The 13,425-nt window shown below is 35.0% G+C and overlaps 1 protein-coding gene across 1 annotated transcript in view; it reads left to right on the top strand.

Moving 5' to 3' along the window:
* Window positions 1–4,515: 4,515 nt before the first annotated feature.
* ptprja (protein tyrosine phosphatase receptor type Ja) overlaps window positions 4,516–13,425 on the top strand; it is a 30,772-nt gene continuing 21,862 nt past the window's right edge. Inside the window, exon 1 of the mRNA XM_084109637.1 lies at window positions 4,516–4,746. Within this exon, the coding sequence (XP_083965763.1) occupies window positions 4,678–4,746 (69 nt within the window). The 5' untranslated portion in view covers window positions 4,516–4,677. The remainder of the gene's footprint in view (window positions 4,747–13,425) is intronic.

Raw genomic sequence — 13,425 nt, 5'->3', positions numbered from 1 at the left:
TAATAGTGAGAAAAAAAGTTTTTTAATGTAACAGATTGTTTTTTATTTAGAAATATAAAAAAAGTTATATATAACTTTATATATATTGCATATATAGTTGAGAATCATATTTGAGTAGGCCTTAAGTAAGAAAAAACACTAGATGAAATAGATGAAGATGGATAGATGAAAATTCTATTCATCAATAGATGGAATTCTGATAACTGTTTGTAATGTAAACCAATGAGATCTTTATAACAGAACAGCACACTACTAACACAAATTGCATATAAATATCAGTTGTCACTCTATATCTCCTAATAATGTCAGTAAGATGACATTGAAATGCTTATTTTATTATTTGTTTTATGATCAAATATCTGTAGTTTTTATTGTAAGTAGCAAAACATATAATGCAATGCAATACAATGATGATTGAGAGATGCACAATTTAAACGTTCCTCAACATCATGATGTAGCATATTTGATACATTTTAACATGATTTTTTCATTGAAAAATTATGTATGGATAATCATGTAAACCTAAGTTGCTTCAGCTACCCTAGTGAAAAATAAAAATACTAAAATGTATTTCAAATACTTTTATATACTACAAATACATTTACATATTTATGTACTTAATATAAATACCCTGCATAGTACTTTTAGTATACTAAATTGGTATACTTAAAGTCTGCTAAATTAGAACAACTCATTTTGTACTTAATGCACTTAAGTTATCCAGAAAAAGTGCTGAGGTCCAACTAAAGAAATACTTATATTTGATTGTGCTAAAGTGGAACTATTGCAAGTTTATGTGATATTAAACACATTTTAGGCTTAATATTAAGAAATGTGCATTGTGCAATAAAGAACTCCAAATAAAGTTTAATTATAATATTTATATCAGTAAGTCTCAAGCGATATGTCAGTAAATATGTTAATTGTTTTGTAGTATATTTATTATGAAATAAATGTATTTTAAATAGATTTTGGTATAGGTTTTTCTCCACTAGGGTACTATACTAACAATATAAAAGTTATTCTTAAATTTACAAAAAATCAGTAAAGATTTCACAGCAACAAGAAATGTACCACGACTTGAAGAGAAATGTTTTGGGTATTATACTAAAAGGCCTTTTACTTTACAGTTCTTTTGCTGAAACTTAAACAAGTGATTCTTTAAATTTGTTACTTGTTGTGGAGGATGGTATTACTTTTATAAATGATCATATTTATTGGCCTACCTGGAGAAAAAAAAAAAGATTAAAAAAAGATGTACATTGAATGAGGAATGCCAGCCATATCTAGGAACCAGAATATCAAAACTGAACTGTTTTTGACTTGGACAAACAGTAACCAACAACAACCTAAAACCACTTAACAAAGAAAAAAGAAAGAAAAAAAACCTCCCCATACTAATGCTCTGACAACCACCCACAACACCCATTGTCGTGGCAAGTTTAGAAAATGTAAAAAATTACATTATACTTGCAAAATTAATTTACAAACATCCATAGACTATTTATACATATGCAAAGTTTTCAGCAAAGGAAATAAAACTGCAGCTTACAGAAGCGCTTATTCTATGATCAGTGCAGTCTAAAAAAAAAGCTTCCATTGTGAGCGGGGAGATAAGAGTTTCACTGTTTCATCCACCAGAGATCTCTATGTATGACCACTTCCTGTTTAGTCACTGCATTTGCCCTACTCTTTCTTGCTTTCTGTTACCCATGAGACTGCATAGCACTGAACAGGACTGAGACCCCACACCCCACCCCCAAAAAAGAAAAACTGTTGCAACACAGAGAACAGTGAAACTTGAAACAGAAAAAAAACTGCACCCACAAGCATTTACAATACAACACTGTTATGGGGCTGATGTACCAAATCATCAAGATTGCTGCTAAACTGTTTATGAACAAAATAAAAACTTACAGTGGGGAAAAAAAGTTAGCAAACTCTTGATTATCTGGATTTCTGCATGAATAAGGAAGGGCCTTTGGATTGATATGTTTTTCAACATTCTTTTTAAAACGGCTCCACAACATTGCCAATAAAAAAATCTTGTGTGGGCAATTCAAAGACCTACTTACTGTAAATACTTATATAGTAGTATTTGTATGGAAAAGTAATCTTTCAATCTAGTGTTTAGGAGCCGGAAACACGACAGTCCTAATTGAGAAACAGGAAGGCTGAAATGCTGGGCTAAGTAATGTGACACAATGAACTATATGCAACAAAATTACAGCAGCATAGCGTCTAATGCTGTAAGATCTCTGGTCAAACAAATGATTGGCTGAAAGCGGTGTCAAATAAATATCTGATATATCATTGGTTAAAAACGTAAACAAGCCTCCACGTAGTGGAGTCCACATGCTGGCTACATCATATCATAACTTTAACATGCCGAAACTCAGACCTCATTTAATCCGAAATGGACAAAAGAGCACAAATTTGGCCATGATGACCCTAGAGGAGCTGGTGTCGTCTGAGCTGCTGCAGAGGCTGAACTTTTTTAAGAACTGAAATGTGTATTTATTTATTTTTCGCATTCATTATTGTTTATTTATGTATTTCTGTTATTTCCAGAAGTCCAGAAATGTTATGTTTTCTGGCACTGTGCACTTTTCAAGACAGGTTCATCTCAGTGGTCAGTTTTTGAAACAGACATCACAATGTCTTGAATAAATACAAATACTGTGAGCAAACACTTTTTTGCCTCTTCTGTTACACATAGCCATAGGTCTACACCAAGATATATCGTAGATCAAATTGTCTGGCAATAAATAGACTATTTCAGAATCACTGTATCATGATATCATCGATATGATGGACAAAATTGTATTGTAGTTGCGAGTTCCTATGCAATTATTCTTGCCTCACTAAATGCCTTACTAAAGTGTCCTCCTTTTTGGTGTTATGGAAATGGCCACCCTAGTCTCAAAGCACATAGCATTACAATAATAATGAACATAAACAACTTAAAGAGCACTGACCTGTATCACCTGACTGCTGCAGATTAATTTCGGCATTGATAGTGTTGCCATTGAACAACCTGAGTCACAAACTGCTTTTATAACGTCACAGGATTTGATCTCTTCCAAATTACAGCAGTTATGGCATGAACGCAGCATAAGCTTGTTATTTTGGTTCAGGAGGAACTGTAAGAGGTGGCTGCTGTTTAGGTTGCGGTGCTCGGTGACTGACGTCTGTCTAAAGGCCCTGATATACTTCAAGCGAAATCGAAGAACGAACTGATGTTATGTAATTTCAAACAAAATCAGGCCAAAATGAACTTTGATTGGAGTTTGTTTTGGGAGTTCAAACAGCATGCTTTCCGGAAAAGTTCGCTTCAGCTGGTAAACACCTTTGTACTACCATTGGTCCGTGGCGATTACATTAGGTAGGTATGCGCTGAGGCTCTGCCTTCTTTCACAGAAGTTAATTTCTTCTGTCCAATCCGTCAAGATCAGACGTCTGCTAGTGAAAACATGAACACACTGAAGAGCTGCTGATGGCGTGTGATGTCTGCGCAAGCAGGACGCACGGAGATATGAAAATACATACGTTGACAGGCAGGTAGGACAACGTATTGTTGCATTCGGACCAAATGCAATGATTGGACAAACATTTTATGGTCCTACTACGCCTCTCACAGATGACAGACCACTTAACTTGATTGCTATCAGGATATGAAGAGACTTTTAACCAGCATAAAAAAAAAAAAAGATTTCTAGAAAAATCACCTACTCTGTCTTTAATATTGCTGGAGACAACAAACATTTGGAGCTGGTTTGATTTTTAGATTTACTGTAATTATTCTCACCTACACAAATGATTACATTCTGATATAGATATCAATAGTCTTGATGACATGGTATAATCTCTCTGATCACCAACACAACACTTGTCAATAAATCAACGGAACAAATCAGTGGACAAAACAGTGCCATATGCTTACCATGACCACTTGCATTTATGAATAGAGAGCCCCCTTCCATCTAATCTATTTCCATCCTCCCCTCCTTTATAGCAACTTTATGGTCTTGTTGTTCAGTCTCATTCTGTCTCTTGAGATCCTTATTCATTTGCACTTCATCAATATTTTGGCTACGTTTTAAAGTTTCTCTTCACCAAGGTCATGGGTCGTTTTACTGATAAAATGAATGCAGTCGCTTTGGATAAAAGTGTCTGCCAAATGCAGAAATGTAAATTAAAACGTGCCTGTGCTAAACGTTATAAAAGAAGATGATACACAGCCTATGCATTTGAATTCTGCACATTTTTAGTTAGGCTACATTGATTAAAGCAACGGTTAACTAGGCTATATCAGCTTCGTTGTTCCCTTTGAATGCATTTTTGAGAAGGCTCAGCCGCGCTTGCCAAACTGACGCCTGCAAAAGGATTTTATTAAGGGTGAACGTCCGCTGGTGCTGTTACAAATGTTGATGTCTAGTCTGTGCTGGATAAAGCATAAAAAGACATCGATGGGCGTGGCATTTCGCCCCGCCCACATCACCCAGAGAAGAGAAAGAGTCGAGATGAGAAAAGTTTATGAGCACCTGAAGCAGGAATGAGCAGCATCTCGCCTTTTCATCGCACACAATAGATAGAGACAGTTTTATAGATAACAAAGACTGAGAAATTAACCAAATTATGAAATGACATAAACATTTTTTATTTTTTTTTGCCACTATGGGTCAGCATTATTTACTTCTGGCCAGTGTCTTCCGTGCAACTGTCTTGTTTGCTGTGCTCGTCTCGGTAAGTGTACAAGTGTTTGAGTTGATGTTTTAGATCCGCGTTCGTCTCTCATTTCAAAGCTGCTATTTCAGACTATCTGCTGGTTTCGTGTCTCTATTAAAGTTAATCATGCTTGTCTGTATATGACATCCTGTGTGAGTGAACTTCGTCAGAGTTTCTGAACTTCTCTCAAGAGTTTTTAATAACGTTGTTTTGGAACTTCGATTTGCGTTTTGTTGTACTTTGAAATATAATGAAACGATCTGGCGTGTGTTGAACTGCGTTTTATGAGACAACAAAAAGAACAATGTTCAATTCAGTTGAATTCAATTAAAATTATGCAAATTGACACATTTTGTTTTGAGCTGATTCAAAAGTTGGTTCATGGAAAGTTGTCAATAATTATGTTCCTACTTACAAACTCTTCCCCAAAACTTTTTCAAACTCTTCCCCAAAACCTGACCACAGCTGCACATTAGTGCACATCGCACAGTTGTGAATAGTGATTAGTAAGCTGATAATATTTCCATCTATCTGTTAAATTAAAATGACCGTTCTAAGATGGCTTGCTTCAGTAGTTTTTTTAATGCTTAATCGTGATATAAAATATGTATGTGTGAATATTTTCCATGATATTTTGTTTAACCAGAAGTGCAACAATTATCTATGCAAATTCTTATGTTCATCTCATCTCAGCATGCGTTGGTGTGACACACTGGCAAGCTGACAGCAATCATTTCTGGAATAGTTTTTCTCTTGACAGTGCTTTATGGATTAAATTGTTTCTCTTATAATCAATAAATTAACCTCACCCAGATACAGGATTCTGCCCCTTCCTGTGATGGTGTGATATGGTATCACCTTTTACATATGAAGTTCACTTCTGTTGTTTCAAAAGAATTTTGTGTTGTCGTTTGACTCGTTTTAGACCTGTTGCTTCTGAAACCGAAGCAGTGCCTTGGTAAATTGATACCAATAATCTTATGAGCTACTGGTGTAACTTGGGTGGAGACGTCATGGACAGTTTGGTCCAGACTTAGATAAGGCCTGTGATTTTAAGGAATTGCCTGCACTGATTTACAAGAAACCAAATGATGATTCCACGGCCTGATATAGAGGAAACCTCTGTTCTATCCTCTTGCGCAAATGTGCGTGCCAAGTTCCTTTAATCCTTGATGTGCAGCAATTAACACCATCAGGAAAGTACAGTGTTTTGCATGAATGTCTCATGAAAATAATGCCCAGCCCAATTAGGAAGAATAAACTGCTGTGGGCAGTAGAAGAGAATAGGGGAAACTGTGACGTAGAGCTGCGGAACAGGGAAAAGAAACAGCGGTGTGCATCTACATCCCCCACTGATCCCCCTCTCATTTCTAATCACTGCAGCCATCTATTGCGATAACCGTTATAATGGGTGGTGTTGCTATTTGAAAAAGAATTCTTTTACAGCAGGAATATTTTTTTATCCACTAGGCCATTTTGGCTGGATGGGTGGATAACTTGACATGCATATTGTACGTATCCTGAGTTACATGCATGGATTAAAAATGAATAAATAAAAGTAGACTTAAATTGCTGTATTCATCTATTCATCGTCCATACTAGAGTATCTTCCAGCATCAGGCTGAAGGCAGGGATAATTTGCTATATTCAATTATACTTTAATTAAATGAAATGTTCTCACAGAATTTGCTGTGCACTATAATAAATTATTTATGATTAAAAAAATGACACAGAAAAAAATATTTGCAACAGTTTAATAAGATCATCAGTTTTCCACACAATTATGATTTTTAATTTAATTTTAATCTAGATTTTTAATCAATTGTTTTCATGAATTATAAGATATTTTACTCTTTACTTTAAAATTCCTAGAGCATTACATTTTCCCTGACAATATTTCAGCTGTCAGGTTGTGTGTCTGGTACAAAACATTAAAAGTACCAAAACATACCTTGTTATCGTACCAAAATGTAATATTTTTATGAACATTACATAAATATGGTAATCATTCTCTACCATGGTATATCAAAGTATAGTATTACCATCTGATACCATCACTGGACTATGGCACCGCCACAGATCTTTTTTGTAATATTTCAAGTTCTATAGAGTCCTGTGAATGCCACAGTTACACACGTTTGGAACTATATATATATATAAATTATGTATATATATTTTTATTATTATTGTACTAATATTGTTTATAGTTCAGAATGTTTTATTTTAATGTTTGTCTTCTATAGCTACTCATGATCTGTAGCTTGTTAAAAATTTGATAGCTTTGAGTTGCTTTGCCTAACACTGATGATAAGTGATTGAGCTGAAAAAGTAAATAAAACAGAAGTGCGGGCCGCAATTGTGCAATTTACTTAAAAATGTTCTTTATTTCTAAAATTTGGAAATTCAGTACAATTTCCCTAAGTTTGGAATTGAGGTCGTCTGTCAGATAAAGCTAGGCTTTGTGTATTTGCAGAAATGCTTGTGTCCAGTTTATAATGCCCTCTTGTAGAAGGATTCTGGCCTATCCTGGGGTGGAATAGATTACAGTTGTGTGTTAAATGTAAATTCTGGTCTGTTCATTCACAGTATTCAATGGTTTATTGTATGGCATGGCTAGTTGAAATATGCCACAACTGTGAAATGTCAGGCGTCATAAATTAAACAACAATAATGTAACATTTATGCTAACATGCGATTAAAGCCATTATTCTATGTAACTTGTATTGTGTACAATTACTGGTCATAAGACTAATATTACATGTATTTCAACTGTAAAGACTCTTAGGCAGTTCAATTTTTTGATGATCGTTATTCATGTAGTTGTTTGGTCTGTCTCTCTCTATATCTTATTCTCATTTCCTGTCCTGTCTCTGACTGTCTACATGACATGCCTCGGCCTTCATTTCCAAAACACTGTCTGTTTTACTAAATCTGTAGTAAAAGGTTTTTATACATTTTATACAAAAGTTCAAAACATACATGCTCCTCTCTATCTCTCTCTCTCTCTCTCGTCTCCTCTCTCTCTCTCTCTCTCTCTCTCTCTCTCTTCTCTCTCTCTCTCTCTCTCTCTTCTCTCTCTCTCTCTGCTCTCTCTCTCTCTCCTCTCTCTCTCTCTCTCTCTCTCTCTCTCTCTCTCTCTCTGGCGCGCACACACAGACTTTTGAAACACCCACTCAGATCAGTGTTATGTGAGGTAGTCTTTCATCATGACTTGGGAAAGATTGTAGGTTTATCTGTATATCATTTGACCAAATGGAGAAGTAACAGTAACATGCAAATATGGTGTCTGCCACCTGAATTTGCATATACTTTGTAGCCTAAAATTGGAAATCATTACAGTCTATAATGATTCAAATATAGTGTGGAACATAAGCACAAACATTTCATACAGTAAACAATGTTCTTTGTGCATATACCCTATAGTACATGTGACCATTTTACTGTATTACAGTAATGCTATCCTCTTTTTAAAGGCAACTCTAATAACACCCCTACAGTGTTTCTACAGACAGATACGGTGATGAGCTGTCTGTGCAGTGTGTATTTTGAGATCTTTGACCCTCTTTAGATAGGGACAGTCAAAGCAGGGTGTATTGCAGAAACCAAGCTTGTCTAAATCTGAAATGAGGAAGTTTAAGGCTTTCGTTTTTAAAAGTGATGGACATTCTCAGAGAAAATATTGCTGAAACATGTTGAACCTCAAAAACTGAATGTTACACCCTGCTTTCAGTACTTAACTTCCCTATGCAGCATTTACTTTGTTAGCACTTGAAAATACGCTTGCATCTGTGTATAATTAAATCTAATTTGATCCAACCAGAATTTAGTTCCTTAAGTCTGTTTACATGCACTTTAAAAGTTATTATTATACTAATGTAATATTTTTTTTTTTTAAACATGTAATGTTTAGTCTGACATGAGACTAATGGGGCTACATAATGTGATTATCGGTTGTCTAGCATGTATTTTGTCAATAAATATTAATATACTTTTAGTGCTTTGGCTGGTAGTAGTAGCTGCAGCATATATCATAAAGAATGTGTATGTTTTTGGTCTGTATAAGTTTGTTAGTATAATTAGCCTATTTTTTTTTTCTAGTTTGGTTTCATATCGTAATATCTGGACCCAGTGCATTATATTCTAGAGTTAGGGGAATTGAAGTGGCATTCTGGTTAAGGCCTCTTTCCTGCGGGCTGTGGAAGGGCCGATCTGTAGGGCTGCAGATAAGAAGAAGAGTCCATAGAAAATGAGTGTGCGAGTAAGATTTCCAAATGGAACTTAAAGGCCATTTCCCAAGTTTCGGCCCTTTTCATTAGTACAGCTGTAAGCTGCAGGTACTAGGTAAACCTATTGTGTATACAACGTATATTTATTTGGTGCACTAAAAACATTTATTACAAAAATATTTGTCTAAATTTAAGTGTTAATAATAATTTATTTAGTAATGATTTTCCAAAGATACACAGTGTCCCCTGAATACAACTGACTCGTACGGACCTCTTTCACAGTCTGTGGTGACTTTCCGAAGTTAATAACATCGTAAATCTAGCTAAGTTTATATATATATATATATATATATATATATATATATATATATATATATATATATATATATATATATATATATTTACGATAATATTTTTTTTCAAGACATTTGAAATTATTTAATGTACATACTTTGTGTTAAAGCTGCTGTGTGAGTGTTTCTAATTCAGTGGCTGAGGGAGTGATGGCAAATTTGATATCTTGTTGTATATCAAATGTGGTGAGTGCAGAAATTATATTTGTTATAGTTTCCATTCACCACTATAGAATTTTACCCAGCTTTGACAACTTCCACTTGAGAACAACCCACTTGTTAAACGGGTCCATTAGTGAAGCGTGCCCTAGTGAAAAAAAGTATACTTTATTGTATTTGAAATATATTCCCTTTTTCGATAGTACATTGCAAATATACTAACAAAAAATTTACTATCTCTAGGTATTTTAAAAGTTGAATTTGTAATGTACTTGTATCACAAATAAAGTACACTTTAATATCACTAATCAAGGATGTAGTTAGTCCCTACACAGGTATATACTTAAAGTATACTAAGTATACTTGAAATTGTTCCAATTTAACTCACAAACGTACACTAAATACATTTAAAGTTATGCGTTACTACAATCTAATTACAACCAAAATATACTTAGTACAAAATTAGTTGTTTCAAAATAGCACACTATAAGTTAACTAATCATTAACACAACACTTGAAGTATACTGATAATTAGTCTGGCTGCAAGTATACATATTTTTTTTTTTCACCAGGGTGTGTTTTACAGGTATAAGGCGATTTAGTTCCAACAGCTTGTTAGATATACTAAGAATTAGGAACTTATGTAAAAATAAAAAAATATAAACAATAAGTTCCTGAATTCATATCCGCATTCATTTCCATATCTGTTACTCGTACATGGAAAGGAAATATATTTAAATTGTGCTTTTTTTTTGGACATACTTAATATATTTAAATTGTACTACACTAAGTGCGTATTAAATGTATTATTTTGAAACAACTTCACATATATTAAGTGTATTTCAAGATATTACATTTTAAACTATTTGCACTATATTTTAATAAATTAAATTGTGCTAAAATGGAACCACTTCAAGTGTATTTAAGTGTATTTCTTTATAGTTCATTTCATATATCTTAAACTAGTTATAATATATTTGAAGCATTTTAATGTACTTCAAGAACATTTAAATAGCATTTCAGCTCATTAAAAATGTATTAGCATTACACTAATAGTTTATTATAAAGCTGTTTTACAGTATTCAAAATGGTATATTAAAAGTGCAAAAATAATTAAAAATAAATGTTAAGACATACACAGACTTTGAAATCAAGAAAACTTAAATATAGTATCTTGTTGTGTACATTGTAAAATAAATATATAAGAGTACATTAAAAAAAAGTACAGCAGCATATAATCTCTTGAACAAAATGCATTATAACGAAGATCAGTTAAATGCTATGGCAGAGCTATATTTTTTAATTTATTTTTTGTATAACATTTCAGTTATACCTGTATTACTGAAAAGTACACTATGCATATTACATCTCTAAATAAATAAGCATCACAATGCAATTTTCTGAAAAAATAAAAATAGGTTACAGAAAAACTGTGCAGAAGTGAATAATGCATTATTTACAAACTTAGGCCTACAAATGGCTGAACCAAAGAAACAGAGGAGTTTGAATGTCACATCTTCATCTTCAAGTGGATGGTCACTTCTTTGAGTGTGACTCACATTTTCTGCAACTGAGGGCTTGTGGTTCAGACACTAGTATTTGAAGACTGCTTTATCACAGGATCTGTTTTTGTTCGTCATTTTTCCATGTATTCATGTTTGAATGTATAATAATTTGCATAGAAATGCATTAGAATTCCGACTTCTCAGTTTACCTTTCAAAGCTTTGACTAAATCCTCATCAAGCTAGACATGAGTGTCCATTTTTACCCTCTGTCGTCACTATACAGAACTCTATGAGTTACATTGAACATGAGATTAGAAGAAGCCCAACACAACTTACAGTGAGCAGAGTTCAATCAAAAAGTCACTGATATAGTTATTTGCAGCAATAAAGCAACCTGTGAGTATTAGAGGGTATGTTGTATATTGATAATTGTGGTTTATTTAAACCTGGTATTTCCCATGAACGTGTCTATTGTGGTCATGCTAACATGCACTCTCTTCACCGCTGTTGCAAAGATTTAAGGAAATTAGAAGTTGTGCAAAATATTGTATGCCAGGACAACTAGGACAAGTGACTTGCAGCTTTACCAAAAAATAATTAAATAAACAGATTTTTATATGAATGACTCAAAAGCAGCACAAATTAGACACCTGAAATGGACACTTTGCTAACATTTTCCAACCAAGACTTCACCTTTCAATAGGCCTGATTCAAAAATCTCTATAACAGAGGTGATATGAGATTAAACCAGACTTGGTACTCTCTTCTTCGCTTGTCTCTGCTCTCAAGATTTCAGTTTTTCTTCTATAGCAGCTAGTCTTAAAAACATATATATAAAAAGATGCACCTGTTTGAGGTCGTTAGCTGCATAAAGACACCTGTCCACCCCATATAATCAGTAAGAATCCAACTACTAACATGGCCAAGACCAAAGAGCTGTCCAAAGACACTAGAGACAAAATTGTACACCTCCACAAGGCTGGAAAGGGCTACAGGGAAATTGCCAAGCAGCTTGGTGAAAAAAGGTCCACTGTTGGAGCAATCATTAGAAAATGGAAGAAGCTAAACATGACTGTCAATCTCCCTCGGACTGGGGCTCAATGATCCTAAGAAAGGTGAGAAATCAGCCCAGAACTACACTGGAGGAGCTGGTCAATGACCTGAAAAGAGCTGGGACCACTGTTTCCAAGGTTACTGTTAGTAATACACTAAGACGTCATGGTTTGAAATCATGCATGGCACGGAAGGTTCCCCTGCTTAAACCAGCACGTCAAGGCCCGTCTTAAGTTTGCCAATGACCATTTGGATGATCCGGAGGAGTCATGGGAGAAAGTCATGTGGTCAGATGAGACCAAAATAGAACTTTTTGGTCATAATTCCACTAAACGTGTTTGGAGGAAGAAGAATGATGAGTACCATCCCAAGAACACCATCCCTACTGTGAAGCATGACATATATGTTTTTCTGCACATGGGACAGGGCGACTGCACTGTATTAAGGAGAGGATGACCGGGGCCAAGTATTGCGAGATTTTGGGGAACAACCTCCTTCCCTCAGTTAGAGCATTGAAGATGGGTCGAGGCTGGGTCTTCCAACATGACAATGACCCGAAGCACATAGCCAGGATAACCAAGGAGTGGCTCTGTAAGAAGCATATCAAGGTTCTGGCGTGGCCTAGCCAGTCTCCAGACCTAAACCCAATAGAGAATCTTTGGAGGAAGCTCAAACTCCGTGTTTCTCAGCGACAGCCCAGAAACCTGACTGATCTAGAGAAGATCTGTGTGGAGGAGTGGGCCAAAATCCCTCCTGCAGTGTGTGCAAACCTGGTGAAAAACTACAGGAAACGTTTGACCTCTGTAATTGCAAACAAAGGCTACTGTACCAAATATTAACATTGATTTTCTCAGGTGTTCAAATACTTATTTGCAGCTGTATCATACAAATAAATAGTTAAAAAATCATACATTGTGATTTCTGGATTTTTTTTTTTAGATTATGTCTCTCAAAGTGGACATGCACCTACGATGACAATTTCAGACCCCTCCATGATTTCTAAGTGGGAGAACTTGCAAAATAGCAGGGTGTTCAAATACTTATTTTCCTCACTGTATATATACACTCACCTAAAGGATTATTAGGAACACCATACTGTGTTTGACCTCCTTTCGCCTTCAGAACATTCTACGTGGCATTGATTCAACAAGGTGCTGAAAGCATTCTTTAGAAATGTTGGCCCATATTGATAGGATAGCATCTTGCAGTTGATGGAGATTTGTGGGATGCACATCCAGGGCACGAAGCTCCCGTTCCACCACATCCCAAAGATGCTCTATTGGGTTGAGATCTGGTGACTGTGGGGGCCATTTTAGTACAGTGAACTCATTGTCATGTTCAAGAAACCAATTTGAAATGATTCGAGCTTTGTGACATGGTGCATTATCCTGCTGGAAGTA

This window comes from Abramis brama, assembly GCF_963993115.1.
Source record: "Abramis brama genome assembly, chromosome: 3".
NCBI classification, from domain to species: domain Eukaryota; kingdom Metazoa; phylum Chordata; class Actinopteri; order Cypriniformes; family Leuciscidae; genus Abramis; species Abramis brama.
Note: the sequence above shows the minus strand (reverse complement) of the source record. Positions and strands in the feature narration are given on the sequence as shown.